The 27,195-nt window shown below is 51.6% G+C and overlaps 4 protein-coding genes across 8 annotated transcripts; 2 read left to right on the forward strand and 2 right to left on the reverse strand.

Annotated features, from left to right (window-relative positions):
- Positions 1–109: 109 nt before the first annotated feature.
- On the forward strand, positions 110–6,727 carry ANKZF1 (ankyrin repeat and zinc finger peptidyl tRNA hydrolase 1). The gene is given in 15 exon segments (XM_007187968.2): positions 110–290; positions 557–706; positions 1,600–1,711; positions 1,934–2,034; positions 2,156–2,349; positions 2,745–2,857; positions 2,951–3,098; positions 3,708–3,936; positions 4,129–4,275; positions 4,956–5,252; positions 5,255–5,386; positions 5,492–5,640; positions 5,772–5,936; positions 6,068–6,153; positions 6,381–6,727. Coding segments are annotated over 14 exon segments (2,142 nt in total). The 5' UTR covers positions 110–290; positions 557–558; the 3' UTR covers positions 6,502–6,727.
- GLB1L (galactosidase beta 1 like) lies at positions 5,911–17,185 on the reverse strand. Of its 3 annotated transcripts, XM_057551479.1 has the most exons (18): positions 17,012–17,183; positions 15,514–15,640; positions 15,166–15,332; positions 14,760–14,910; positions 14,200–14,260; positions 10,322–10,416; positions 10,049–10,223; positions 9,902–9,960; positions 9,677–9,798; positions 9,527–9,567; positions 9,211–9,329; positions 8,818–8,892; positions 8,609–8,698; positions 8,365–8,478; positions 7,945–8,076; positions 7,251–7,466; positions 6,727–7,086; positions 5,911–6,279 (listed from the first exon to the last, which is right to left on the reverse strand). In XM_057551479.1, the coding sequence occupies exons 2-17, from the start codon at positions 15,580–15,582 to the stop codon at positions 6,823–6,825; spliced, it is 1,950 nt and encodes a 649-aa protein (XP_057407462.1). In that variant the 5' UTR covers positions 15,583–15,640; positions 17,012–17,183; the 3' UTR covers positions 5,911–6,279; positions 6,727–6,822. The 3 variants fall into 3 exon arrangements, with proteins under 3 accessions (XP_057407462.1, XP_028023700.2, XP_057407463.1); XM_028167899.2 differs by lacking the exons at positions 5,911–6,279; positions 8,365–8,478 and having other exon boundaries at positions 6,819–7,086; positions 17,012–17,185; XM_057551480.1 differs by lacking the exons at positions 5,911–6,279; positions 17,012–17,183 and having other exon boundaries at positions 6,819–7,086; positions 15,166–15,384; positions 15,514–15,645.
- Positions 17,186–17,253: 68 nt separating this feature from the next.
- On the forward strand, positions 17,254–20,701 carry STK16 (serine/threonine kinase 16). 3 transcript variants are annotated; one of them, XM_007187964.2, is made up of 8 exons: positions 17,254–17,306; positions 17,670–17,859; positions 18,440–18,659; positions 18,910–19,043; positions 19,219–19,339; positions 19,465–19,560; positions 19,970–20,091; positions 20,205–20,701. In XM_007187964.2, the coding sequence occupies exons 2-8, from the start codon at positions 17,774–17,776 to the stop codon at positions 20,341–20,343; spliced, it is 918 nt and encodes a 305-aa protein (XP_007188026.1). In that variant the 5' UTR covers positions 17,254–17,306; positions 17,670–17,773; the 3' UTR covers positions 20,344–20,701. The 3 variants fall into 3 exon arrangements, with proteins under 3 accessions (XP_007188026.1, XP_007188028.1, XP_057407464.1); XM_007187966.2 differs by lacking the exon at positions 19,465–19,560; XM_057551481.1 differs by lacking the exons at positions 18,440–18,659; positions 18,910–19,043.
- Positions 20,702–22,156: 1,455 nt separating this feature from the next.
- LOC103007004 (tubulin alpha-4A chain) lies at positions 22,157–25,995 on the reverse strand. The gene is made up of 4 exons (XM_007187970.2): positions 25,907–25,995; positions 23,908–24,130; positions 23,448–23,596; positions 22,157–23,201 (listed from the first exon to the last, which is right to left on the reverse strand). Exons 1-4 carry the CDS (start codon positions 25,907–25,909, stop codon positions 22,230–22,232), a joined length of 1,347 nt encoding a protein of 448 aa, XP_007188032.1. The 5' UTR covers positions 25,910–25,995; the 3' UTR covers positions 22,157–22,229.
- Positions 25,996–27,195: the final 1,200 nt, after the last annotated feature.

Consider the following 27,195-nt stretch of genomic DNA (forward strand, 5'->3'; position numbering starts at 1 on the left):
GGTGGAGACACGACGGCCAATCTCGGCGTCTAGGGCGGGACTAAAGGCTAGAGGCGGGCCTTGGTAGTCAGGGGACCAATTGTGCACTCTACGTGGGGCGGGGTTCAGGTGCGGGCGACGCCTTTTGTCCTCTTCGCTGCCCCGTAGTGACGAGTTGTTGTGCTTTTGCAGAAATCCGTGCTTCGAACTGTAGACGGCTGTGTCACTCCGCTCCCCGGGACCTTTGCGGCAGCTTCTGAGGGCGGGGACGAGTTCACGCGGTTTAGTCACTGCTGGAGGTGGTCGCACGGGTAATGAGGAGCGGTTGGCTAAGGAACCTCAGTGATTTTAATTCTGTTGGACTGGATTTGGTTGCTGAATGCGCCCCCATTTCACTCTTGTGTGGTCCGAGACTGGGTGGTGTGAGAAAGCGGGCTGGGGTCATGTATTAACCCCTGGCACGAGGGTGAGGGCCGTGGTGCCTTGCGGCGTGGGGGAGACCAAGTCATGCTGGCGGGAGACGCGGCATAGGATCTTGCTTTGGGGAGCTCTGTTTCTTAACCGCCTTTCTGCTCAGCCATGTCGCCGGCTCCAGCTGCAGACCAGGCGTCTGTGTCGGTTTCCCTGTTTGACCTCAAGGCGGATACTCCGGTCCTTCAGGGCCTGCGCCTGGTGAGCCACGCTCCCGGGGAGGCTCTGGCCCAGGCTCTGCAGACTTCGTTTCCAGGTATCTGGGAAGGTTTGGGGTGGACCCGTGAGGGACGTGACAGGGCTCCTTGGAGCTTATTGCTCCTTCAGGGAACACATTCTTATTGGTGTTTCCCAGCTTAGGAGCCCTTGTTGACATCTTCTGCTGGATAAAATTTATCAACCCCCAACTGCAGAGTGTTTGTTTTTTACTTTTCCATTTAAGCTGAAGTTTGTGTATGTTTCTTAACTGTTATGAATTTAAGGCAACATTTGTACGTGTAAAATTAAAGTCTATATTTTGGTCAAAAAAAAATTCACTCGATCTCTGGATTTCTACAACAGGCTCCTGAATTGTCTCCAAACAAATCTCTTGCCATTGTTTATGCCTCATCACATTACCACCACTGCCTGCAAAAACACTTCAAAATTCCTTGACATAGTCCAAATTTAACTATTCCAATCAAATCATTCCTTCTTGCTGAATATAAAACAACTTACTCTTGGTTTCATACAGCTTTAGTTTGGCTGTTTCGCTTGTACCTTTTTAAAAAACAAACTGCACACTGTAATTGGAAATATAAGCTAAAAAAGTGGCACTTGGGAAGTGATTTTTTCACAGTTAAAAAGAATTTTAACCTTACCAGAAATCATTTTCTAGGATTTCTCTAAACAATCCCTTTGGTTAATTTACATACAATGTTTGATTTATATTCATTTTACGTACATCTTTTCAGAAGCATATTTATTGTATAAAGTGATTGCTGTGCTATTCGTTTCATTATTACTAGATTGTAAATTTCTTGAAGGCAAGGACATGTCTTCTCTTTCTTTTGTATCCTCCTCTGCTTTGTATATCAGACACTGAATGTAATCCTAGATACTGTGGATTTGGGCTCCTTTTCTACCTCTGTTTACCCTCCGCTTATTTAGGTTCAGGGGAGAGAATAAGCCCAGAAAGAAAACCACTCCAGGGTCCTCTGGATATTTCAGAGAAGTTGTTTTGTTCAACCTGTGACCAGACCTTCCAGAACCACCAGAACAGGTAAAAGACCAGGTACAGAGCTAAATGGTGGAAGCAAAGGTATAATGGTGGGTGGGGAGAGGTAGACATTTGTCTTTAATTAATAAAGTTCCATGTTTTAACTAAGAAAGTTAGTGTTACCTGGTCATACTTCCTGGAGTTCTGTTAGAGGTCTTGGATACCATAAAAGGCCAGGCTGGGGCATGCTTCCACATGTGTTTCCTTCTTTGCCTCCTACTAGAGGGAACATTATATGCTTGACTGGCATCAGTTTAACCTAAAGCAGCATCTCAAGGACAAGCCTCTCCTGTCTGCCCTGGACTTTGAAAAGCAGAGCTCCACAGGTGATGACTGTTGGGAGACCTGTGTGGGGATAGGTCATGGGGATGGAGAAAGACCCTAGTTTAGGAGCTTGAGGAAAGGTCAAAGATGGGGCACCAAACTTGCGTTATCTCATGTTCTCAGGAGATCTTTCCAGCATCTCAGGATCAGAAGACTCGGACTTAGCCAGTGAGGAGGACTTGCAGATACTGGATGAGGAGAGGGCTGAGTTTGAGAAGCCTAACCAACCCCGAGGCTTCCACCCCCATCGGGTTCTTTTCCAGAATGCCCAGGGCCAGTTTCTTTATGCCTACTGCTGTGTCCTAGGCCCTCGCCAGGCAAGTGCCAGCACAGGTTGTGTGGTCAACTCCAGCCTTCTGTACACTCAGCCTAGATTTTCCCTCGGCACAGTCCATGTCTCACTTCTTTCCTTCCTTCCTGTTGGGAGTGGGTATCACACTTGACAGCACACTCTTGGATTGAACTGGCTTGAATCTTAGAAGGGTCAAGTGTAATGGAATTAAGTTTGGAAATAGACCAATCTAGGTTTGAATTGTGGTTCTACCACTTGATCTTGACTACCTCCACAAGCCTCAAATTTTCTTATTTGTAAAATGGAGACAAATAAGTTGTATTAAAAGAGATGATGCAAGTGAAGCACTTAGCATTGGCACTTATTTCTTGCTGTCAGTAAGTGCCACAGATATGTTTGTGCTGCTCCTCCGTCATCCAGGTGCCCCCAGAAGAAGCAGAACTGCTGCTACAGAACCTGCAAAGTGGAGGTCCCAGGGACTGCGTGGTGCTCGTGGCCGCCGCTGGGCACTTTGCTGGTGCTGTTTTCCAAGGGTGAGAGGGTGCTGCATGGGGTAAGGATGGAATGGATCCTGGTAGCCTGGGAGTACCAGCTGGTTTCCAGTACTGAGTCTGTGCTGTCTACAGACAAGAAGTGTTGACACACAAAACCTTTCACCGCTACACAGTGCAGGCCAAGTGGGGCACAGCCCAGGGGCTTCAGAATGCCCGGGGTGCGGCTTCCCACTCTGCTGGAGCCAACCTGAGGCGCTACAGTGAAGCCGTGCTATATTAGGTGAGTTAAGTGTCCAGATCTGGTGCTCCTCTAATCCACACTTTTCCCTCTCAACTGATTAAATGTTACAGTAGGGAGGCTGGTTCCTGTATCCTCCGTCTTGGTTATTTTTGGGTAGATGAAGGTAGAATGGGGTGAATGCCCAGGAGTCTTAGTCCTGTCATTCTCCCTCCATTATCTTCTTTCTTTCTTTCTTTTTGGCTGCATTGGGTCTTCATTGCTGCTTGCGGGCTTTCTCTAGTTGCAGCGAGTGGGGGCTACTCTTCGTTGCGGTATGCGGGCTTCTCATTGCAGTGGCTTCTCTTGTTTCAGAACACGGGCTCTAGGCATATGGGCTTCAGTAGTTGTGGCACGAGGGCTCTAGAGTGCAGCCTCAGTAGTTGTGCACGGGCTTAGTTGCTCCACAGCATGTGGGATCTTCCCGGACCAGGGCTCGAACCCGTGTCCCCTGCATTGGCAAGCGGATTCTTAACCACTGTGCCACCAGGGAAGCCCCCTCCATTATCTTCTACCTCCCACTCCCTACCCGTGATCTGTGGGTCATTTTTTGGTTGGAGATTTAAAAGTAGCAAGTGAAGAGATGCAGGGCTGAGTTACTTTCTTCTCTAGGATGTTCGTGACCTGCTGGCAGGGCCAGACTGGGCTAAGGTGCTGGAGAAGGCTGGGACGATACTGATGCGTGCACCCCACTCTGGCCGGTCCTTGTTCTTTGGAGGCCGTGAGGCTCCCCTGCAACGTGGGGATCCCCGACTTTGGGATATCCCCCTCGCTACCCACAGACCCACCTTCCAAGAGCTACAGCGTGTGCTCCATAAGCTGACCACCTTGCATGTCCATGGTGAGCCTTCTGTCCAGATCCCCAGACTCCCTAGACCTTCCCGTACCTCCCAGCCCAAGCCTCGGCTTCTCATTTGTGCATCCAGATGATTTTCTAGCCCTCGTACTGCAGTCCGATGGCATCTTCATTGAGAGAAACCTGGGCTGTCTTCTCCTCAGCTAAATTTGAGAACCATCTTTTGTTTTATGGCAGGCGAAGACCCCCGGGAGACAGTCAGGTTGGATTTACCTCAGACACACTGGAAGACAATGAGAGAAAGGAAGGCCATTGAGGAAGAAAGAAAGGTTTGCAGTGATGAAAATGAGGCACTCAGGCGGAATGAGGAAGCTCCCAAACAGGGTTTGAGCACCATCTGGCAATTGTCAGATCTCTCTCGGGGTCTGTCCTAGAACTGCAGTAGCAAATCCCCTACTGTCATAACTTATTCACTTCCCTATTTATAGGTAAACCCTTACATACTACACACACACTCACACAGGTCTGTTTATAGTGTGGGGTATGTGGTAGCAATTACACGTTTTGTGACTTTTCCAAATCTATCATCTCTTTTGCTCGTTGATGTATCCCTAGTACTTTGAAAAGTCTTAGCATGAAGTCGATGCTTGAATGTGTGTTGTGTGGATCTTACATAATTTACCTGTCTTCTTGGACGCTCTGGTTTGGGCTAAGGGCTGCTTGCCTCGCTGCAGACCGCTGGCCTGCATGGCTGTCCCTGCTCGCGCTTTCCTCTGTTGGGCACCACCCTAAGGCTGTCCTGGGAGTGTCCAGGGACTCTTGTCCCTGCATAGCTTCTCCTGGGCCTGTCTTTGTCTGGGCTGTGAGCCTCATTTCTGCATGTGATACTAATGGCTTCAGCTCTTGATGGGCTACTTTATCTTGGGTGACAAAATACAAACAATTTTATTTCAAGTGATCTGGATTATCTCTCTATGTACATTCTTATGCATCTGGGGCAGCCCACAACCTTCTACCCTCTGCTTATTCCTTAGATGGATCTAACATAGCAAATTTTTCCCTAGGTTCAGAGTCAGAGGGAGAGGATGGCTCCCAGGTAGAGTTGGAGCTAGCAGAGGTGACACTGGGGACGCTGGATCTTCGTGAATTTGAGGTATTGCCCAAGCAGAGGAGGAGAAAAAGGAGTAAGAGGGAGAGAAACCAAGACCTGGAGGCTGGGGCGCAAATGACTCTTTCCCAGCAACCTCAAGAAGATGAGGCCTTTTCAGAGTCAGCCACTTTGGGGCCTTCCCCAGATGAGGCCAAGTCCCCTGGTCAGCCAGAGTTCTGGGATGTGCTTTTGGCTGCTTGCCGAGCTGGAGATGGGGGATGCTGACGCTCCGGCTAGCTGCCAGCCCCGTGGACCCTGGAGTTCTGTCTCTGCTCAGTGCCCCCTTGGGCTCTGGTGGCTTCACCCTCCTGCACGCAGCTGCCGCAGCTGGGAGAGACTCAGTAAGTAAGGGCCCTCGTGCCGACCCCTCCTGACGATGATCTTGGCACCTGCTACTTGGCAGTATTTCCCCTGGTCTGCTTGGGTGATGTTGGGAGGAACAGGAGGCAGGTGATGTTCAACTCATTTTTTGGGTTTTCGCACCTAGGCCCTCCCGGACCCAGCCACCGTACACAGTTGCAGCTGACAAATCAACACGTAATGAGTTCCGGAGGTTCATGGAGAAGAATCCAGATGCTTATGATTACAGCAAAGCTCAGGTCAGCTGGAAGAGGAAGCAGCAGAGTGGGACGGCATCAGAGATGCTGGCTAGATCTTTTCTGTTTTCTTACAGTTTTACCAAGGATAGTGTGTATAGGTCTTACCTTATACCTTCCTGGAAATCCTCCAGGTGCCAGGGCCACTGACGGCGGAAATGGAGGCGCGGCAGGCCATTCGGAAAAGGGAGCAGAAGGCAGCCCGGCAGCAGCGGGAGGAGCGGCAGCGGAAGCGGCAGGCGCAGAAGCGGGAGCAGGAAGAGCAGCGGAGATTTGCTGCCCTCAGCGACTGAGGGAAGGTGAGGCTAGAGGTTCTTTCTTCCCCAGCAACACTTCCTTAGAGGTCTGATCAGCGTGCAGCATCACTTCTTGGGTACCCTCTGCACCACTGGGGCCTTGTCCTTATTAACACAACGTCTCTTCCCCTCAGGGAGCTCTGGCTGCAGAGCGCCGACTGGCTGCCCAGTTGGGAGCCCCTACCCCTCAGGTCCCCGACCCTGCCATCATCAACGTTCGGTATGTAGAGGGGGTGGGCGTGAGTGGGTAGGTTGTGATGAGTTAGAGGCCATTCTGGACAAGTAGAATGCGTGCCCGCTCAGTGTTCAGAAAGGTTGTTGAGGGGATTTGAGACGCTCTGGGAACCTTTGGAATAAAAACAGAAGTGGCAGGAGGAGGGATAGGGAAGGCTTGGATTAGAAAGTTTCTGGGATACCTCTCCAGCCATTTTTCTTCCTCTTGTTCAGACGCCGCTGAAGCTGTGGGACATCCCTCCAAGGCCTCATATTCCCTTTCACTACTTTTTCTTTCCACTCCACACGCTGCCTCCAGGATCATCGCTGTCGGGCTGGGAAGCCCTCTTCCTGATCTCTTATAGCTCCACCTGGGGCCAACTCTAGGCTCTGAGAGGGCACATACACACTGGCCCTAGGTTTCTTCTTCCCCACGAAACCAGAGAGTATTTGGAAGACTGGGGTGAGGGACATTCAGGAACCAGGGCAAAGACAGGGCCATAGAGGTGTGTGGAGCTGGTACTGTCTCTGGAATTTTAATCACAATAAAGTTTGGCAAGGAAACTGCACTTGTACTTACATTCAGACCTGTGGCCTTTGTTTCCTTATGGTCACCATGGCTAGCACCAAGGGATCCTGCCCACTCCATGTCCCAGGTCCAAGGGTTACCTTTCTTTCAGTGCCCACTTAACTCCATCCGTTCAGAGGCACTTTCAGCTGAGAGGGAATAGATGTATGTCTTATGCACAGTGCTATTGAGGATAGGCCTATCCAGGAATTGGATTTGGGGCTGAAGAGGCACATTTTCTAGCTCCAGCAACGTGATTTTGTTGAGGGCTCCCCTAGGAAACAGCAGGGGTCTTGGCACGTAGAGGGTCTGTTGTGGCCCCCTCTTTGTCCAGTAGCGGCCCAAGTTAAACCCATTGATCCAGACTTGGCCCTGGGGAGGAGGAAGGAGAGGGATATAAAGGATCAGCTCTCAAAGGGGTAGAATTATCCCCTTTGGGGTTTCTAATCAGAGGAATAATTTCTGCTCTCCCTCCTTCCATGATTTTCCTCTCTTAGCACCCTACTCCCCAGCCCCACCCTCACCATCAGCAATACCTTGGTCCATCCAGGTAGAAAGAGAAATGTGTCCCCGCCTGAGCCTAAAATTGGGAAGGTTGTAGAGTAGAAGGTGGGGCCAGAGGGAGTTTGAGGATGTGAGCTTTTCTGCAACTGGTTGGGAAACCACCACTTTACAAGATTATCAACTTTCAGAGGGAACATCAGCCACTGGGTAAGGACTGTTTGCCCCAGAACTGGTGGCTCCAGTAGGCCCTGTGAAGAAGGCAAATGAAAATTCATCATTCTTTAAGTTCTAAGGCCAACCTATTCCTACTCAAGCCCTGGGATGCAACTAGTGGCCATGTCCAGATCCCCACAAACTGCTACTTTGCTGCCTAAGCCCTAAGGACATAGCTCTTGTTTATCTTCCATTAGGCCCCTATCTTTCCAAGGGAGTTCGGTCAATAAGAATATTGGGGGGTGGGAATTCCCTGGTGGTCCAGTGGTTAAGACTCTGCGCTCCCAGTGCAGGGGGCCTGGGTTCAATCCCTGGTCAGGGAACTAGATCCTGCATGCCACAACTAAAGATTCTGCATGCTGCAACTAAAAAAGATCCCGCTTGCCACAACGAAGATCCCACATGCAGCAAGGCCTGGCGCAGCCAAATAATTAATTAATTAATTAATTAATTTTAAAAATGAAATTTAAAAAAAAGAGTATGGGGGCAAGGGAGTGGGCATAGCTAGCTCACCTTGAAGTCACTGCTGTTAGACCCGAAACTGAGCCTCCCCATGTTCTCCAGCAAGACATCCAGTTTGGCCCCCTTTTTCCCCGTCAAAAATAGGTTGCGTTTCATGTTTCGTTCCAAAACACCCTGAAACACCTGTGGATAAGAGTATCTGTGAAAGGGAGGAGCTCAGCATCTAGCCTGTGACCACCACACAGGAAGCCACATTAGGACACTGATTTAGAGGGCAAAGAGAATGTAGCCCTTCGGTCACTTATCCATTCATAATGGAACCTTATCCTTAGTCAAACTCTTCCTCATCCCAGCTTATCCCCTCAAATGTGAGCAGGCAGTGGGAAAAGGTAGATATGGGAAATTTAAGACTAAAGTGTGCTGGGGAGGAGAGGAAATGGGCTCAGAGATAGCCTGGTATTAGGTTCTCACCCCATCCACCATCACATAGGCACGGTCATGGACTCCATTGTTTGGCACCCAGAATTGTGTTGGCTCAGAAACAGTATGGGTCAGGTAGGTCCGGTACAACATATACCCATGGTCCTGGGTGTGTAAGAATAAGTTTATAAGCTGTGCTGAGAGATAAGAAAGGATACTGTGGGGAAGATGCATAGCCGAGGGAACCCTTGGTATAGCTGTTGCCATACCAACCGGATGGGGGATTATGCTTTACCTGGTTGACAGCCTCAAAGGTCATTGGCAGGATTGAGTGGATGGGCCCTTGGGGGCATAGGAAGTCTAGGAAAGCCAGCAAATTCCCATCCTATTAGAATAAGGGGAAAGTATCAGAATATGAGGGAACTTTCAGAATAGAGGGTAGGACAGGCTGGGCTATTTAGAGAATAAAGGGGTAGAATTAGAGAGTAATGGGGAGAAGCTTACCAGGTGTAGGCTCAAAGGTCCAAGTGTCATCTTGGGGCTGGGGGGAGGTAAAGGTCCCAAGGGAACTTCCTGGAACTGAGCCCAAATTCTCTCAGGAGCCATAGGAAAACCACACAAAGAACCCCTATTCCAAGACCCTAGTGCAGGATTCTTAACTGGGGGTCCAGGGAAGGGCTTCAGGGGTCATGAAGATTCTGTAATTTTACACATATTTGTGTGTATCTCCCCAGGGAATCCCATTTGGGTGGGTGAGAAATGCTGCCATAGGGTGCTCAGAGGGCTCTCTGGCCCAGACAACAGCCACTGATTATGGGATCCCTTTACAAACAATTTGGGTACTCCCTCCCCCCAAGTTAATAAAAGCCTTTGGTGCTTAATGAAGTGGTAGGGCACCTTGCTGATGACATTTCGAATAGCAAAAAGCTTAGGTGTGGGGTCCCCTGCTTCAGATATGGGTGCATCGTAGTCGTAGCTGGTAGTGATTGAAAGAAAGCGTCCCTTCTCATCAGCACCTGGTCAAACCAATTTAATTAATTCAATATATCTTTCAGGTGATAGGCACTAAGCAAAGAAATGCATGCAGAGGATTTTGCTATCAGAAGGGGCAGCAGTGGCCACATCCAGCCTCTAGAATCCTAATCTGTGCAGCCCGCAGATTCTAATTCCTTGCTGCCTCCCTGCTGCCACCCCAGGGACCATCTGGACTCACCATTCCAGTATCCAAAGTTGGTGCCTCCATGGTACATGTACCTAAAGTGGGGGAGAGCAGGGGGAAAGGTAAAAGCTGACCCACTGAATCTTAACCTTCATCCCCAGCACCCAGTTACAGATTCATGCTGGCCCCAGTGTCTCCAGTTACATGTTCACACTGGCTCCCAACTTTAGCATGTTCTCTAGTCCTTTGGTTACAGCTGGTACGGAGCGTGTGGAGTGATTCTGGCCCCAGTAATCCAGCCAGCCTGTGTAGTACTCAGAGTTCACCTACAGCGTGAAGTGAAAGGAGCTGTGAGCCAGATGGGAACCGAGCTCAACCCATTTCCCACGCTGACACCTGCTTTGATTGCCCTCCCCTCTGGCTCCTCACCAATGGCCCGCGGGGTTCATACTTCCGAAGCAGGGCAAAGATTTTGGTCATGTTGTCAGCTGCAGAAAGGAGGCAAAGGTGAAAGATAAGCAACGTGGAACAGGTGCCCCTTCCCCAGACTTCACTGCGAACCCTTGCTCAGGAGACCTGGGCCAAAATCTATAGTGGTATAGAGTCCCTGGAGGGAGCCACATTTGAGGCCTTCAGGGCCATCTGTGGTGAAGAGCAAGATCTTGTCTCCAAGCAGTGCACGGAAGAGCCCAGCCAGGTGTCTCATGTAGCTCATGTCGCAGGCCCTGTAGCTACCGTATTCATTCTCCACCTGCCAGGGGAAAGGAAAAGTGGAGATCAGCTATGAGGTGGAGAAATTAAGGACACCGGCACCTCCTTCCCCTAGCCCAGTCAACTTTCCATTTGTACCTGAATGCTAATGATGTTGCCCCCATTGTGGTAGAGCCATGGATGTATCTTGGGCAGCAAGACCTTGAACCAGGAGTCCACTGCGGCAAGGAAGTCTAAAGGAAGGGGCAGTGCTCTGCTCATCAGGGCACCACCACCTCTGCAGCCCCCACCCCTAGCATCAGTGCTAGCAACTTCAGTGCTGCCTGAACTCTGGGCTGCACTTTGCATCCCACTTGTCCACAGCTGTGTCTGGGAAGCAGTGACTTGTCAGAAGAATCTCTGAACCCTAAGCACTTGTATAGTTGCATGGCAATGAAATTTGAGCATAGGAAACAAAGCAGTATTTCTTGTAAATTCATTTTTTAAATGTAAGAAAAATGTTAAAACACATCACATGGAGCTGTTATTGTGTAATCATATATACTTGAGATTGCTATGAAGTAGCATGGGAGTTTACAAAAGTGTAGAATATCTGACCTGCACCCTGATGTAACTGACAGTCCAGGAGATTTAAGTCATCAAATGGAAGATCATTATATTAGGTATCATGCCTTAAATTCTCAACTCCTATTGGTGATTTCTGTTGACTCACCCTCAGAAGACTCATGCATGACCTCTGCCTCCTTACCTAAGCAACTCCAACTCAGGCTTCAGGTCTTAAATTTCACTTCCCCAAGAAAACCTCTGATATCCTAGATGAGGGTAGATCCCCCTGTTACACACTCTCATATCACCTCCTACTTCCCTTTCGAGTGCTTAACAAATTATCATTAAGCATTTATTTCTGTAATTGTTTCCTGTTGGTCTCCCCCACTAGTGAGCAGGAACCTTGTCTGTCAGGTTCATTTGCTGCATCCCTGTCATTGAGGACAATGCTTAGCAGATAGCGGACTCTCAAAGGTGGAGTCAACGAAAGATATTTTAGAGGGTATTTTTATATTCTTAAAACATTTAATTCCTTTACATTTTGTGTTCCGTATAAAGGAGGCCCAGGTTGTTTTGCCTCCTTTAATCCAAGCATACATTAACTCTCATTCAACAGGTATTTATGGGTGCTCACTATGCACTAAGCAGTGTTCTAGGTGTTAGGGATACAGAATGGAACAAAATGGACAAAGATCTCTGTCCTTGTGGAATTTCCTTTCCAGTGAGGGAGGCAGTGAATTAAATAATCAGGTAAAATATGTAGTGTGTTAATGCCAAGGAGAAAAAATTAAGCAGGGAAGGAGGATATAAAATGGTGGAGCAAAGGGAGCTTAAATTTTAGAGGGTGGCCCAGGGAAGGCATCAGCGAGGTCATTCTGCAGGAAGATAGAGGCAGTACCACGTGCAAAGGCCTCAAGACAGGAACAGCAGAGAAGCCAGCATGAACAATGGGGAGAAGAGTGGATGTCAGAGAGGTGACGGGGCCAATTAGGTAGGACCTAATAGACCATTTTAAGGAATCCATGGTTCGTATTCTGAATGAGTTGAGAACCTATTGGAGAGGTTTAGACAGAGAAATGACATGATCTAAAATATATATTTAAACTTATATTTTAAGAGGATCACACTGACTGCTGAATTAAGAATAGACTACATGGGGGAGGGGCAAAGAAGGGAAACCAGTTAGGAAGGTATTAAAGTAATCCAGCTGAGAGAGGTGGTTTGGACCAGGGTGGTGGCAAATGGGGGCGATGAAAAGTAATTGAATTCAATATATTTTGAGGGTGAAGCTCACAGGATTTTCTGATGGACTGAATGAGGGGCCTGAGAGAAAGACAGGTGTGAAAAATTCCACCACAGTGTTTAGCCCGATCAGTTGGAAAATGGACTTGCCATTAACTGAGACAGGGAGAGTGTATGAATAGCTGGTTTGGAAGGAACTTAGTTGTATCTGTATGCCTTTTAGACCTCCAAATGCAGAAGTCAAGCAGGCAGTTGGATATATGTTTTTGGAAGCCGAGGGAAGGTCCTGACTGGAGATATATATTTCAGAATCATTAGCTATCAGATGGAATTTAAAGCCATGCAAATCGATGAGATCATAAAGGGAGTAAATATATATGGAAAAGAGAAGTGTCTAAGGACTGAGTCCTGACACACCCCAGTATTTAGTGGAAAGGGAAATGGAGAAGGATCGGTAAGAGACTGAGGAGTGGTCGGAAAGATTGTAGGGGGAGGGGCAGGGACCAAATAAGTGTGGTATCATGGAAATAGTGAGAAGAGTATTTCAAAGGACAAAGTGATCAACTGGGCTGAATGCTGCTGACTGGTCAAGGGGGATAAGATCTGCGACATCACCATGGATTCAGCAATGAAGAGGTCACTGGTTTTCTTGAGAAAAACAGAGATTGCATGTTGTTTTTCCATCAATACTTTATCATTTTAAATGTATTTCATAGTTGAGTTTCGGAAATGCTATAAGTGGCATAAAGCTCTCCAGCACCCTAAGAAGTAAAACAGCACCTGGAGAGTCCCCAGCAGATATAAGGAATTTTGACCTTTTTAAAACAGTAAATTTTTTAAAAGATGTAAAGCAGATAGAATTATTCCCTGCTCTAATGACTTCCTATTTGCACCTGAAATGAAATCCAAACGCCTTGAAATATTGTGCATCTCATCTTTTCTTTCTCACGCTCTTTCCCTAGGTGATGTCTCAGTACGCATGGATTTAAATGCCATCTTTACACCGATGACTCCCAAATTTATACCTCTAGCTCAGACCTCCTCCTAAGCTCCACATTCATACATCCTATTGCTTACTTAATATCCTCCCTTGAGTGATAAAAATTTAACATGACCAGAACAGAACCACTGTTTCTTCCCCAGAAGTTGTTCTTTTGCCACCCCTTGTCTTCTCTATCTTCCCTAAGTCAATAAAAGGCACCACCATCTTGACTGGCCAGAAACTTGATTCCTTTCTTTCCTCATCCTACCCACACTGCCCCCACCCCTCCCCCTCTCATCAAAATCTGTCACTAGAGTCCTGGTGATTTTTATCTCCAACCTATAGCTCAGTTCTGCCCTCTTCTTTCTATTTCCACCACTATCACAGTCCAGAAGCCATCATCTCTCTCCTCAGCTACAATCATAGTCTCCCAGTTAAGTTTCTCCACCTCTACCCTTGCTCCCCTCAATCCATTTTCCGCATCCAGGCTAACGTAATCTAAAAACAAATCAGATAATTCTGGTTAAACTCTTTCAATGATTTTCTACTGCGCTTATAATAAAATGCAAACCCCTTACAGTGGCCTGTAAGATCCTGCATTAACAGTCCCTGTCTATCTACAATTTCTTGTCATACTACTCTCCCTTACCCACTGTGCTCCAGCCATGCTGGCCTCAACCATGCCATGTTCTTTCCTATCTCTGGGCCTTAAAAGACACCATATCCGGGAACTCCCTGGCGGTCCAGTGGTTAGGACTTCACACTTTCACTGCTGAGGGCCCATTCAATCCCTGGTCTGGGAACTAAGATCCTACAAGCCCTGAGGCGCGGCCAAAAATAAATGTATTAATTAATTAAAAAAAAATACATCATTTCCTCTACCTGGTCGTTCTTACCTCACTCTTCATATGACCGGTGCTTTCCCTTCCCTAGAGTAACTGAAATGTCATCTCAGGAAAGCCTTTTCTGGCCTTCCTACCTAAAAGAGGCCCTGTTATTCACTATCTCAACTCCTTGTCTATTTTCTTGTGTAGTATTTTTAAATAATCTTATAAGTTTGGGGTTTTTTTAAATTAATGTTTCTCCCAGACTGGGCCTGTCTGGTCCCCCAGTTTCTAGCATTCTGCTGGGCATGATGAAAACAGTAAATATTTGAATGAATGATCTCTGTTTTGGGCACTCAAATGACCCATTTTGTTGTTGTCCTTTGCTTTTTTCTGTGTCAAGTCTTTTTTTCTCAACTCACCTGGATCTGAGGTTCTCAGATGAATTTTAGGTTTTCGAAGCAACCAGGCTGGGAGACCCCCCTGAGACAAACATAAAGAAAACAGAGAAGTGAGTGGGGGACTTCCCTGGTGGCACAGTGGTTAAGAATCCGCCTGCCAATGCAGGTGACATGGGTTCGAGCCCTGGTCCGGGAAGATCCCACATGCTGAAGAGCAACTAAGCCCGTGCACCACAACTACTGAGCCCACATGCCACAACTACTGAAGCCTGCGCGCCTAGAGCCCGTGCTCCACAACAAGACAAGCCATTGCAATGAGAAGCCCGCACACCACAAAGAAATGTAGCCCCACTCACTGCAACTAGAGAAAGCCCGTGCAGCAACAAAGACCCAACGCAGCCAAAAAAAAAAAAAAAAAAAAGAAGTGACTGGGCTTTGTTGTCTGGGAGTGGAATAGGGGAGATAAGAAGGGAGGAAGTTGAGTATAGTGATGGAAGTGGCCCTAGAGTGGGGGCAGATGCGAGTAGTCTGGGAACTGCACTTGGGAGGCTTTGCTTCTATCCATTCTCCAACTAACTCACCATCTCCCACTCTGCACAGATGTAAGGTCCTGGTCTCAGTATGACCAACAGGTTCGCTAAAGTTGCCTCTTTCAGAAATGCAAAGAGGTCACGGCTGCCATTAAATTTATAGACCCCAGGCTCCGGCTCGTGGTAGTTCCAGGGCACATAACTGAGAAAGGAAGAGGTTAACAAGGGCCCAAGGCAGGGAGATGCCGGGGAGGCCTATGGGCTCAGGCCTTGCAGGGAATCTCCAGGAAGCTGTTGAAAGGAGGTCCTGGCCCACCCTTTCCCACCCTTGTCTGGGACGCCCTGGAGCTAGAACCCCTCTCATACGCAGCCAGTCTTCCTGTCCTGATCCCCTTCTTAAGGGGGTGGTAGGAAGGGTAAATCCCACCCTTCCATGGCTCTCGGGAGCACTTCTTACAACTGTACGGCGTTGAGGCCACTCATTCGCATCTTGAAAAGCCGGTCTGCCCAAAGCACCCGCGGTACCCGAAAGTAGTGCAGGCTGCCAGACACGTAGCGGAACGGGGCCCCATCCAGGAGGAATCTGTCATGATCCGGATCCACTACAAACGACCGAGTGTCTGCCTGCAAGGGGAGAGACGGTGCTCGGCTGTGATCTGGAGTCGGGGGTCAGCGTCTGCAAAGAGCAGAGGAGATGGAACTAGCCCTTCCCAGTATTCTGTTGTTTTCACTTTCGTTCTCTCCTCCGCCAGATCTGATCCCGTCTCTGCGCACCCAGCCGGCTGGTTCGATACTCTCATCCTACCTGGGGCAGCAGCAGCGTCAGGAGTGGCAGCAGCAGGGAGGGAAGGCAGAGCAGCTTCTTGGGAGCCATGGCGCTTTCGGGGCTCTTCTAGTCAGAGACGGTGGTCCGACCGTCACGTGGCGGATTCCTGGGAGGGAACCTCAGCGAGCAAGTGGGCGGAGACCACCTCAAGTTGCCAGGCGAATTAGTCTGGACTTTGTCTACAGCCTGCAGCTACCCGCTACTCTACTAGTTTGTAAAATCCTCTACATCTTGCTACTCAAAGTGCAGTTCATGAGCCAGCTTCACCAGCCTCACCTGGGAACTTGTTAGAAATGCAGAGTCTCAGATCCTACCTCAAACCTATAGAATCAGATTTTGTAGTTTGACAAGTTTTCCAGGTGCTCCTAAGCAAACTCAAGATTGAGAAGCTGGGACTTCCCTGGTGGTCCAGTGGGTAAGACTCTGTGCTCCCAAGCACTAGATCCCACATGCCACAACTAAGAGCCCACATGCCACAACTAAGAGCCCATAGGCCACAACTAAGACCAGCGCAGCCAAATAAATAAAGATTGAGAAGCAGTGCTCTACTACACTGAGCCCCCTGAGGGTGGGGAGAGTCTTATCCATCCTGAATCCTCTGCTTCTATCACAGGGCCTGGCACATAGCAGGTTAAATCTAGATGAATGTCAGAAACAGGTTCAGAACCAAGGGAAACCAGAGGAAAGGGGGTGTGGGGGGGGGACCAGATTACAAGAGGGATCTTTTTCCTAGAGAGTCCTGTTCTGCTTCAACAAAAGAGACCATCTAGGCCATCCTATTTTCTTTGGATGTGCACCCCTTTCCAATTTATCCCTGCCTGCTTAGGCAAGAGACGTCAAGGACAACTGCTTGGTTCCAAGGCTTGGGAATTTGTGAATTTCCATTACTCCTGCCTTCGCAGTCCCAAGCCTGGGATGTGAGGACCAGGATAATATTATTATTATTATTAATTTCTGCTTATTGACACTGCTGAGGGCTATGTGTCAAATACTGTGCTAAGCACTTTACCTCTCATTTAATCTTCAAACAACTCCATGAGGCAGATGATTATCATTCCCATTTTACTGATGAGGAGATTGAAGGATACAAATATTAAGTAGCCTGTTAAAGGTCACACAACTAGTTTAGTAGAGCTGGGATTTCAACAAGGCAGTCTGGCCTCACAGTTCATGCACTTAACCTTAGGTACTATTATACCTATCTTACAGTGAGGGAAAGTGAGCCTCCCAGAGGTTAAGTAACTGGTCCAGGTCACACAGCTAATAGGCTATTAAGACAGGATTCAGACCCTAGTCTGTCAAGAGCCTGAGCTCTTAACCACTGAGACTATGGTAATGGGATACAGGCCAGAGCCCTCAAGGTTGTACTGATCAGAGCTCCAGGGGTCCAGGCCGCCAGCACCCGCGCCTCTCGGCATCCACCTCGGGCTGGACCGTAGTTGGCTACCCAGTGCGCGGGAGGTATGACGCCTCCTACCTCTGGCATTGGGAGATGGAGGTCCTGGAGGGCCTCGGGCCGAGCCCGGCTTTGCTCCCCTTTGGCGTAGGTGCCTGCGTCTTGACCCCTACTGAAGGCCAGGTGCGGAACCCTCACTCGGGTCCTGGGACCCGTTCTCCCCCAGGCCTAGCCAGCCCCGGGCTTCTCAGCTCCACGCCCCCACATCTTCTGGGTGCCCAGCGGTTGCTAGGATACTGCGGGCCGTTGCACAGGCGCGTGCTGATGACGTAACCGCTGTTTCCGGTCCCTGGCGCTTCCCTCCAGCCAAAGCCAGGTGAGTGGGGAGTCCAGGCTGGCCCACCCTGGGCTCTGCGCGCCGAGACTGGGGTGGGCTCTGCAAGTGGTGGGTCCGGGCCTCGCACCTCCCCCCCGGAACCACCCCATGACCTGCCTTTGCGGCCCAACGGGCGTGGGAGTGGGAGCCGCCTAAAGGTGGACCGGGGTTGGAGGAAGTGGCCTGGGAGTCGCCGCGGGGCCTGAGGCTTTTAGGCACCTGACCCCAGCCTTCTCGGAGCCGGCGTTGCCAGGGCCCGTTTTCTCTAGGTTCCGAGATCTGGGCCTGAGCGCTCCACTTTGCCACTTCAGGGGTCTTCTGGATTGTGCCCGGCCCGCGACCCTGTCGTTCCTTTCCTTTCAGCATGATCTGCTGGACCCCCAGCGACTTGCCTGAAAGAGACCACTCAACCTGGACGAACCTTTTGGCAGCCCCAGACCGTCCTTGAGGAGGATGACTGAGACACTATGGGCCACGCGCTTTGTGTCTGCTCTCGGGGAACTGTCATCATTGACAATAAGCGCTACCTCTTCATCCAGAAACTGGGGGAGGGGTGAGTGTTTGGAAATCATTTAACTAGTCCCTAGGGTTATGGTGTTTGAAGGACAGCGGTCTGCACATGATAGGGGCACAAAAGTTTTATCCCTAGCCTCTGATTCACCTGACAGAGCCCAGCTACGTGGTGGTCAAGAAAGTGGATTGTGGAGCCAGGCTTCCTAGATTCACCGTGTATGGCCTTGATAAGCCATAGTTTCATCTGCCTATTGGAGCTAATTATGCTTTACTTGCAGGGCTGTGAGGACTAAACCAGATACTGCGTATCAAATGTCTCCCCTACGGCCTGGTTCATAGCACTTGATAAATGTTGACTATTATTTATTTAAGATTTATTGAGCATCTGTCATGTGCGGAGCCCTGTATTAAGATCATAGCACCTAAAAGGTGACTCTGTCCCTGGTCTTGAGCTCAAAGTGTAATAATCTTCAGACTTCTTTTTAGAGTCACACCTTGGGAGGGTTGCTACTAAATGGGAAAGACACCACCCCACCCCACCCTTCTCCCCAGGGAATTCCTCTGGGTCCAAGCAGTGTGGGAGATGACCATGGTCCTTCACTGACCCCTTTGGCCCACAGTGGGTTCAGCTATGTGGACCTAGTGGAGGGGTTACATGATGGACAGTTCTACGCCCTGAAGCGAATCCTGTGTCATGAGCAGCAGGACCGGGAGGAGGCCCAACGAGAAGCAGACATGCATCGCCTCTTCCATCACCCCAACATCCTTCACCTTGTGGCTTATTGTCTGAGGGAACGAGGCACTAAACATGAGGCCTGGCTGCTGCTACCCTTCTTCAAGGTCAGAAAGTCTCCGGGCTATGGAGGGAGTTGCAACAGAGCCACCTGCCAAGGGCTGTGTGAGCAGTCAAGCACGTTGGGAAGCAGAGACCATGTTCTAGTTTGACTACTTCAGATTTGGGGTTTAAGGAACCCAGATGGGGCTGTGGGGTGTGTGGTGAAATGGTTGATAGGCTTTGACATAGGGAAGGACTCAGGCTCAAGGAGCAGAGGCTAAAAAAACAGAAACCGTGGGGAAACTTGTTTTGCAGAGAGGTACGCTATGGGACGAGATAGAAAAGCTGAAGGACAAAGGCAACTTCTTGACTGAAGAGCAAATCCTTCGGCTGCTGCTGAGTATCTGCAGAGGCCTTGAGGCTATTCATGCCAAGGGTTATGCCCACAGGTCAGTGGGAGGCTCCTGTGTACCTGCTGGGCAGAAAGGAAGAGCCTCATCAAGAGAAATGAGAGGTCTCTGCGCTCCTCCCAAGGAACAGCCCCCATGATTCTTTTGCCCCCCCCCCTAGGATTCCAGCCTTCCTGTCCAAGGATGCTCATGGTTCATTTCCACTTTCCTGCAGGGACCTGAAACCCACCAATATCTTGCTTGGAGATGAGGGGCAGCCAGTTTTAATGGACTTGGGTTCCATGAGTCAAGCATGCATCCACGTGGAGAGCTCCCGCCAGGCTCTGGCCCTCCAGGTAAGAGTCTCTAGGTTCCTTTGCCCACCTGTTCCCCATCCTCAGCCCCTTCTGGTGCATGCCCCAATTTGGTCACATGACCATGACCTGTGCCCCACTTTTGAGCTCTGGGGCCACTGTTCCAGGACTGGGCAGCCCAGCGGTGCACCATCTCCTACCGGGCCCCGGAGCTCTTTTCCGTGCAGAGCCACTGTGTCATCGATGAGCGGACTGATGTCTGGGTGAGGAGCATGTGGGTGGGAATCTGGGTGGGGAGGAGTGCTGCTCTGTATCTACTGTGGAGTAGAGGAACAGGTCTTTGGTTTCTCGCACATGGGGCCCCAGGAACCATGTATGTCCTCATCCCCCCTCGACTTTCTTCCTGGAAACTGTCACTGACACTGTACTCAGTTGCTCAGGAAGTGGTATAATCCCGCCCTTTGAACAGGGTGAGTACAGCTAACTGTCAGGGCTGAAGGAAGTGGCTAAGCACAGGGTGCAGAGGCCTCCAGCTAACTCGCGGTTTCTCTGGGCCCTGGTGGTGTCATGTGACTGAAGTCCGCATATTGTAGTTTCCTTTCACTACAGAATTAAGCGGAGCGATATCATCTCCATTGGTCCCCTTCCAGGGAATAACCAAGTTATGCTTAGTCCCTAGGCTGTGTGCTATATGCCATGATGTTTGGGGAAGGCCCTTATGACATGGTGTTCCAGAAGGGTGACAGTGTGGCCCTTGCTGTGCAGAACCAACTAAGCATCCCACAGAGCCCCAGGTGAGCAATGAAGGGGGCAGCAAGCAGTTCAGACTCCTCCCAGCCGTTTGCGGGGCTGGAGCTGTAGCATAGGGGATGGCTGCTCTCATCACCCTGCCCTCCTCCTTCTACAGGCATTCTTCAGCCTTGCGGCAGCTGCTGACCTTAATGATGACTGTGGACCCCCAGCAGCGCCCTCACATTCCTTTCCTCCTGAGTCAGTTGGAGGCACTGCAGCCCCCGGCTCAGAGCCAGCACACTACCCAAATCTGAACAAACCAGTGGCCATGTTGAGAAGGTGGCCCCTGTGCCTTGGGAAGAAGCTCCCATCCCTTAGTGGAATCTCCATCCCTTCTAACCAGGACAGCTCTCTTGTAGTTAGGGGCAGCTGGGGTGTGGGGACAGTCAGCTCAGTCTTCTGTCTCTGATTCTGCTCTCTTACGCCCAAGAGCAACAACTGGACTGGGGGCCTGACTGGGTAGCGGTGGGTGAGGGTGGGGAATGGGGAAAGGGGAACTGATAGAATCTGGTAAAGGCTCTGAGCAGGACTGCTGAGCTTACATCATGATCTGCCTCCAAATCTGGGAGCAGGAAAATGTATGAATAGAAGAATAAAGTGAAAGTAGCTTGGTGTGATCTTAGTTTCATTGTGCCTGGAGTGAGAGAAGAGGTGCAGGGGGCCAAAAGTCTGGTTGCCATTTCCAAGGGAGAGCCTGGAGAGAAGAGGGACTGGTGTTGCGTCAGGAATGGCGTGACTTCATCATTCCACGTACAGAGGCAGGTGTGCCTACCTTAGATCTGGCTGGTTGGTGGGGGGCAGTTCTTCTCCTAGCTTGTCTTATTCAAAAACTTCAAGATGCTCTGGTTTGAGCTGGCTTCTGTGCCAAGAACTGTGACCAGGGCCGCCTTAAGCACCCTCAACTCGCACTTTCATCTCTTCATTCCCAGGGCTGGGTAGCTTAGTCAGAGCAGCCCAGCTGGTTTTCCAGGCAAGGGCTTCTGGGTGGAGACACCTGAGGAGTCTTTGGGACAGCTACATAACTCGTCTCCAGCCTCTGCCTGGGGGAAGGGGAGTGGAGGTGGCAGCCATTTTGGCCCAGAATCTCTCCCAGATGGTTCTAGTTCACACATGGTTAATGATTAATGAGGCCAGTGTGGCGTGGCAGTATCCAGCTGCCACTTCCTGCCTACGCTGCTGAGTAAACAGGGGCCCTGCCCTTGCTGGGCTTGAAACCTGTTCCCCCGGGAAGAGCACTGTGTCCCTGAATCACCAGGGAGGGGAGGCAAGGGCAGGGTTCGCATCTCCTCCTCCTGAGATTGAAGCTTCTTCCCCGCACTGTGCCCGCCCCCAACTGCTGACGTCAGTGTGGGTCCTGGGGTGCCTATTAGCAAAGTGGAAGTTTTCCCCAGGGCCCTGGCAGGAGGCTCCCACCAGCTAGCACAGAGGCTGAGGCCAGAAAGAAAGCACAAACAGAGGGGAAATGACCTGACTTTTAATGGCACAACCCTAGGCCCCAGCAAAGCAGCAAGACCAACGGTAAGCTTTGCAAAGCTGCTAGGAGGTGCAGTGACACAAACAACTCTAGGAGATCGCCCTTGTTCCCTCCCATCCCCCAAGCTTATGACTAGGCTCCATGCCCAGGAACTCTGGGCCAGCTCAGCCCCACTCCCAAGCCCTTATAATGCACAGAGGTACCTGGGCCAAGCTTGCTTCCAGAGTCAGTGAATGCAGAGCAGCAGGAAGAATAGGGGAGCCGTCTAACTCTCAAATACAGAAACTGCTGGGCTTAAACTCCTACTTGGAAAGGAAGTGAAGCCTCAGATCCTTTAACAGCTCGTGGCTGGACAGATAGGTCCAAGATTTGGTCCTCGTCTCCCCCCTATCCTGGGCACCTCTAGGATCATACACGGGGTCATGTTTCCTGGGCCTGGCAAGGAAGGTCTTTCTTTCCTGGCCTGAAGGTCTCACTTTCAGCCATGGAAGGGAAAAAGTCATGAGCAGCACATAGTGAGGGCAGCAGCAGAAGCAGCAGCAGCACAAAAGGGGAAGGCAGCAGAAGCTTAATCACTCACAGAGGGGACAAGAAACCGTGCAAGGAGACTGTTTATTTCGAAAGGATTTTGCAATAAACATAGTGAGTGGACTCCAGGCAGCTGTTCTATTCTTCTCCCTCATCCTCGTCCTCGTAGGAGTCGATGCCTACTTCCTCATAATCCTTCTCCAGGGCAGCCATATCCTCCCGGGCCTCGGAGAACTCACCCTCCTCCATGCCCTCGCCCACGTACCAGTGCACAAATGCCCTCTTGGCATACATCAGGTCGAACTTGTGGTCCAGGCGGGCCCAGGCCTCAGCGATGGCGGTCGTGTTGCTCAGCATGCACACGGCACGCTGCACCTTGGCCAGATCACCCCCGGGCACCACAGTGGGGGGCTGGTAGTTGATGCCAACCTTGAAGCCCGTGGGGCACCAGTCCACGAACTGAATACTGCGCTTGGTCTTGATGGCAGCGATGGCGGCGTTGACATCCTTGGGCACCACGTCTCCACGGTACAGCAGGCAGCAGGCCATGTACTTGCCGTGACGGGGATCACACTTCACCATCTGGTTGGCAGGCTCGAAGCAGGCATTGGTGATCTCTGCCACCGACAGCTGCTCGTGGTAGGCTTTCTCTGCAGAGATGACTGGCGCATAGGTGGCCAGGGGGAAGTGGATGCGAGGGTAGGGCACCAGGTTGGTCTGGAACTCTGTCAGGTCCACGTTGAGGGCCCCGTCGAAGCGCAGGGAGGCCGTGATGGAGGAGACAATTTGGCTGATGAGGCGGTTGAGGTTGGTGTAAGTCGGGCGCTCGATGTCTAGGTTGCGGCGGCAGATGTCATAGATGGCTTCATTGTCCACCATGAAGGCACAGTCTGAGTGCTCCAGGGTGGTGTGGGTGGTCAGGATGGAGTTATAGGGCTCCACCACGGCTGTGGACACCTGCGGGGCTGGGTAGATGGAGAACTCCAGCTTGGATTTCTTGCCATAGTCAACAGAGAGCCGCTCCATCAGGAGTGAGGTGAAGCCAGAGCCAGTGCCCCCTCCAAAGCTGTGGAACACCAGGAAGCCCTGAAGTCCTGTGCACTGATCAGACTGAAAGGCAAGAAAGTAAAGAGCAATGTGGGCAGGGAAGGGGCCTGAGGAACTCTTACCTTCTGGCTTCACAGAAGCCTAAAATTTCTCAGGAGTCAAGGCAAAGACTAATGAGTATCCCATAGCTGCAGCATGCTCTGGGGCATGTACAATTAGAGATGACCCCATGAAATGGATCTGGGAAAAAATGTTTCTGACCATTAGCATCCTCTCAAACGCTCCCTTCCTTCCATCCCAAGTTCTCACCAGCTTGCGGATCCGGTCCAGTACTGGGTCAATGATTTCCTTGCCAATGGTATAGTGACCACGAGCGTAGTTGTTAGCGGCATCCTCTTTCCCAGTAATGAGCTGCTCGGGGTGGAAGAGCTGTCGGTATGGGCCATTTCGGATCTCATCTGGAAGGGCATAAACCACATCATTAGGGCAGAAACCACAAGGCTGTGCTCAGCACGTACCTCCCTCCCCCAGCCTGGTAACTGTGGTCAGATGTATGGAAGAGCTCATCCTTCTGCCAGCCTGAGATACCAGTGTGTGAGGGAAACCCAGACCTGCTGCCCAGGCCAGCCTGCAATCAGCTTGCCTTCTTTAGCTTCCAGCAGGGCAAGGGGTTTTTAGGGCCAGGAAAGCCAGGTCTACACACCCTCTCTCCAGAGAGAAGCTTAGAGTCACTTTCCATCCCCTCAGTTCCACCCTCTCTTCCTCTCACCGATTACGGTGGGCTCCAGATCCACAAAAACTGCCCGGGGCACATGCTTTCCAGCGCCGGTTTCACAGAAGAAGGTGGTGAAGGAGTCGTCCCCTCCACCAATGGTCTTGTCACTGGGCATCTGCCCATCTGGCTGAATCCCATGTTCCAGACAGTAGAGCTCCCAGCAGGCATTGCCCATCTGAACACCTGCCTGCCCCACATGGACTGAGATGCATTCACGCTGAAGAATAAAGAGAGGGGACATGGCATAAGCTCCACATACATAAGTCCTTACCTCATGAGCCTCTCTCCCACCCTGTCACCTACCAGTTAGGATCACTCAGTTGGCAAAAGTGGAGGCTTGGGGCTGGGCAGAGGTCAAAGAGGCTGGCAGCCTGCCCAGGCTCCCCTGCATAGGACTTTCCAACTGGGGGCACCCAGTAGGACAGGCCCATCCCTCAGCCTACTTCTCCATGGGGACCTTGTCAAGTACGAGCTGTGGCTCCACATGACCCTGCCACATTCATAGGACACTCAGGGAGGACGGAGAGGGCAAGTGCGTATGAGACAGGCAGACACTGCAGTAACTGAGACAAGGACAAGCGATTTTTCAGCTGTTCCCAATCCCTACTCTCACAAATCAGCTTCTCAAGAGCCTGAGGAGGGACAGAAGGTTTTCCAGAGCTATGAATTTATAGCTAGAGGTCCCCCGCTTGATTAGTTCTTTGCTCTGAGGATGGAACAACTAGAATTTCGTATCACCCTCTCCCCATTTCATTCTTGCGGGCTGCAGAGGTGTCTCAGCCTTCCAGCCAGGCGTCAACTGACCACGCTGGCCAGCAGGATGCCCTCCCCCCACCGCCTTTCAAGCCCGTCTGGCTGCGCTCGTCACCTCCACCCCCACACCCTGGGTGTCTTCACCACCTTCGTCCACTGCGGAGCCCTCACCGAGACCGCAGAGAGCAAAAGACGGCAGGCGCAGGCAATACGGGTTGTGGGTACTGGGGCACTCGCTGCCCTAGGCTCATCCCTGCCAGTGTGAAATTAACCTCTGAAGAGCCAAAGTGGTGCCACGCAGGGCCGGCGCAGCCTCCCTTTTCGACACCGAAATGGCGGGGTGACGGTTTCCAAATACCCAGAAAAGGAAGCGGAACCTGCGGTGAGGCCCTAGAGGTAACCGCCTTGCCCTGGGCAGGGTGAGCGCCACCCTGCACCCTCGCCCTGCATTCGCCCCCCCCTTCTAGATTCTTTCCAGTTACATCCCGGCGGAAAGCGAGGATTGGATTTCGGTCCCGGTCCCTGGGCTATAAATACCACCCCCCTACACACACCTCTTTCCCCTCCCCCCAGCCTGGCCCCGGCCGCGCTCTCGCTCAGCGCCAGCTGTCTCTGCCCGTCCCTGCACCCTGATTCCGGTTGGAGAGAATCCGGCTCGCCTGACTAGGCTGAACCCCATTCTCGCCACCCCTCCAGGATCAGAAGAGGGGTGCTGAGTCACAGGGCGCTGTGGGTAGGAGGGATACACACACAGTCGGAGGAAAGGGGGATGCTGCACCAAGTAATCTGACCCCCTCCACCTTCCTGCGCCAAGCACGTGTTTGGTCAGCTCCGGGGACCGGGAAGTGAGGCGGAGGCTAGGGGTGGAGGTCAGCCGAGCGGGTCTCCCTCGCCGGCGGAAAGGACTGGGTACGAGACCGCGTGACTCCCCTCAGGAGAATTAGGGCACAAATGCTTCGTGGAGCAGGAGGGGATTCCAGGAGGACTCCTCTCTGCTCGTGAAGAATCCCACCCCACTCCACTCCCTTCCCCAGCCTCCGAAAGTGGACAACGTGGCTCAGCCAAAGTCACCGGGAGGGGGTGGGGTGGGGGAAATGCACACCCCTCCCCACCCCACCCCCCGCCAACTCCTCGAGACCAGGAACTTCGGATGGAGGGCTCCGAGCATCCCGGGAGGGAGGTTCCCCGAAGAAGAGGGGCAATTAAGGGACGGGCGAGATGCCGGCGGGGCCGCACTCACCATGGTGAGTCCAGGCGGTGGGTCTCACGTAGAGTCCGGGTGACGGGTCTCAGTGAGAACTGCGCTAGCTGCAGTGCCGCACCGCTCTTATACGCGGGGGGCGGGCCCACGCGCTCCGACCGCCCACTAGGAGCTGGGCGGCCCAGAGGCCACGCCCCCCAGAGGTAGGCGGCCCGGAGGGGTGGGGCCAGGGCGAGTCCCCTCCCCCTGGCCTGCCCCCGTCCCTCACCTGTCCGGCGTGGGTTAGGAGTAGCGACCGGAGCATTAACCGTTCGCTCCGGGTTTTGAGCCGACACTCAGAGCTCCCGAGCTCCGCTGTTGGGACGTAGAGTGCAGTGCCAGGACGAGTCTCGCCTGTACCTGCGTCATGGGGGCGCCTGTGGCTCAGGTGTTCTGACTTAGGCCGCGTGCTGTAGAGGCTGTTTTTCCGAAGTGGCTGTAGCCAGCCTTCGCCGGTGCCCTCGCCGACCCGCCTCCCTGGAGGCTCCGGCCGACTGCCTGGCTCTGGCCTGTCCCCCAGGAACCCCTTGCAGCCGCAAGCGGCCTGCTGGTCCCCGGCCGGGACGGCTGGCCTTCGCCAACGCCCGTGGGCGGCCGAGGACCAGGAGCTGCACAGCCTGAGCCCCAGGTTGCCGATCCCTTAGGCTGCTCCGCAGAGCCGAGGCCCACAGTCTGTCTGCGAGGGCCGACGTCTGGAATCTCCTGTGGCTCGCCGGCTACCCGCCGGTCAGTGGCCCCGTCATCAGCGCCGTCACTATTAGCCGGCCCTCGCCATCGTCACCTGCCCGTTTTCCTGCTGCCAGAACCGCCTGAGTTCTGGACCGAAGCCCTCAGTACCTGGATTCGCATCTTGACTGCCCTATGTGACCTTGGGCAAGTGACTTAACCTCACTGAGTCCTTGGCATTTTCACCGGTGAAAGGAGACAATAATTCCACCCCCAGAAAGCATTGTTGTGAGGTATCATAATGTTTGTTGACTCCAAAGAGGAAAAAAGAAAATGGAGATTCCGATATCATGGCTGATTTTGACTTCCCCACCCTCTTCTGTCCCTAAGCCATAGGCAGGATCTGCGACCTGCATCTCAATGCCCTCAGAGCTCAGGTGGAGGTCTCAGCTGAAGCTATTCCTTCTTTTTACGTTTCATTTCCATTTCTTGCAAGAATGGGCTTTTCAATCTACTTCTGCTTTCCCTTGCATGCCTTACATTTTCTAGCTGTCTCCCTTCACTGGGGAAATCATCAGAAGTGCCCTATGTGCCTATTGGCACGTCATTAAGAAACCTGTCTC

The sequence above is a fragment of the Balaenoptera acutorostrata genome, chromosome 8 (assembly GCF_949987535.1).
Source record: "Balaenoptera acutorostrata chromosome 8, mBalAcu1.1, whole genome shotgun sequence".
In the NCBI taxonomy this organism is placed as follows: domain Eukaryota; kingdom Metazoa; phylum Chordata; class Mammalia; order Artiodactyla; family Balaenopteridae; genus Balaenoptera; species Balaenoptera acutorostrata.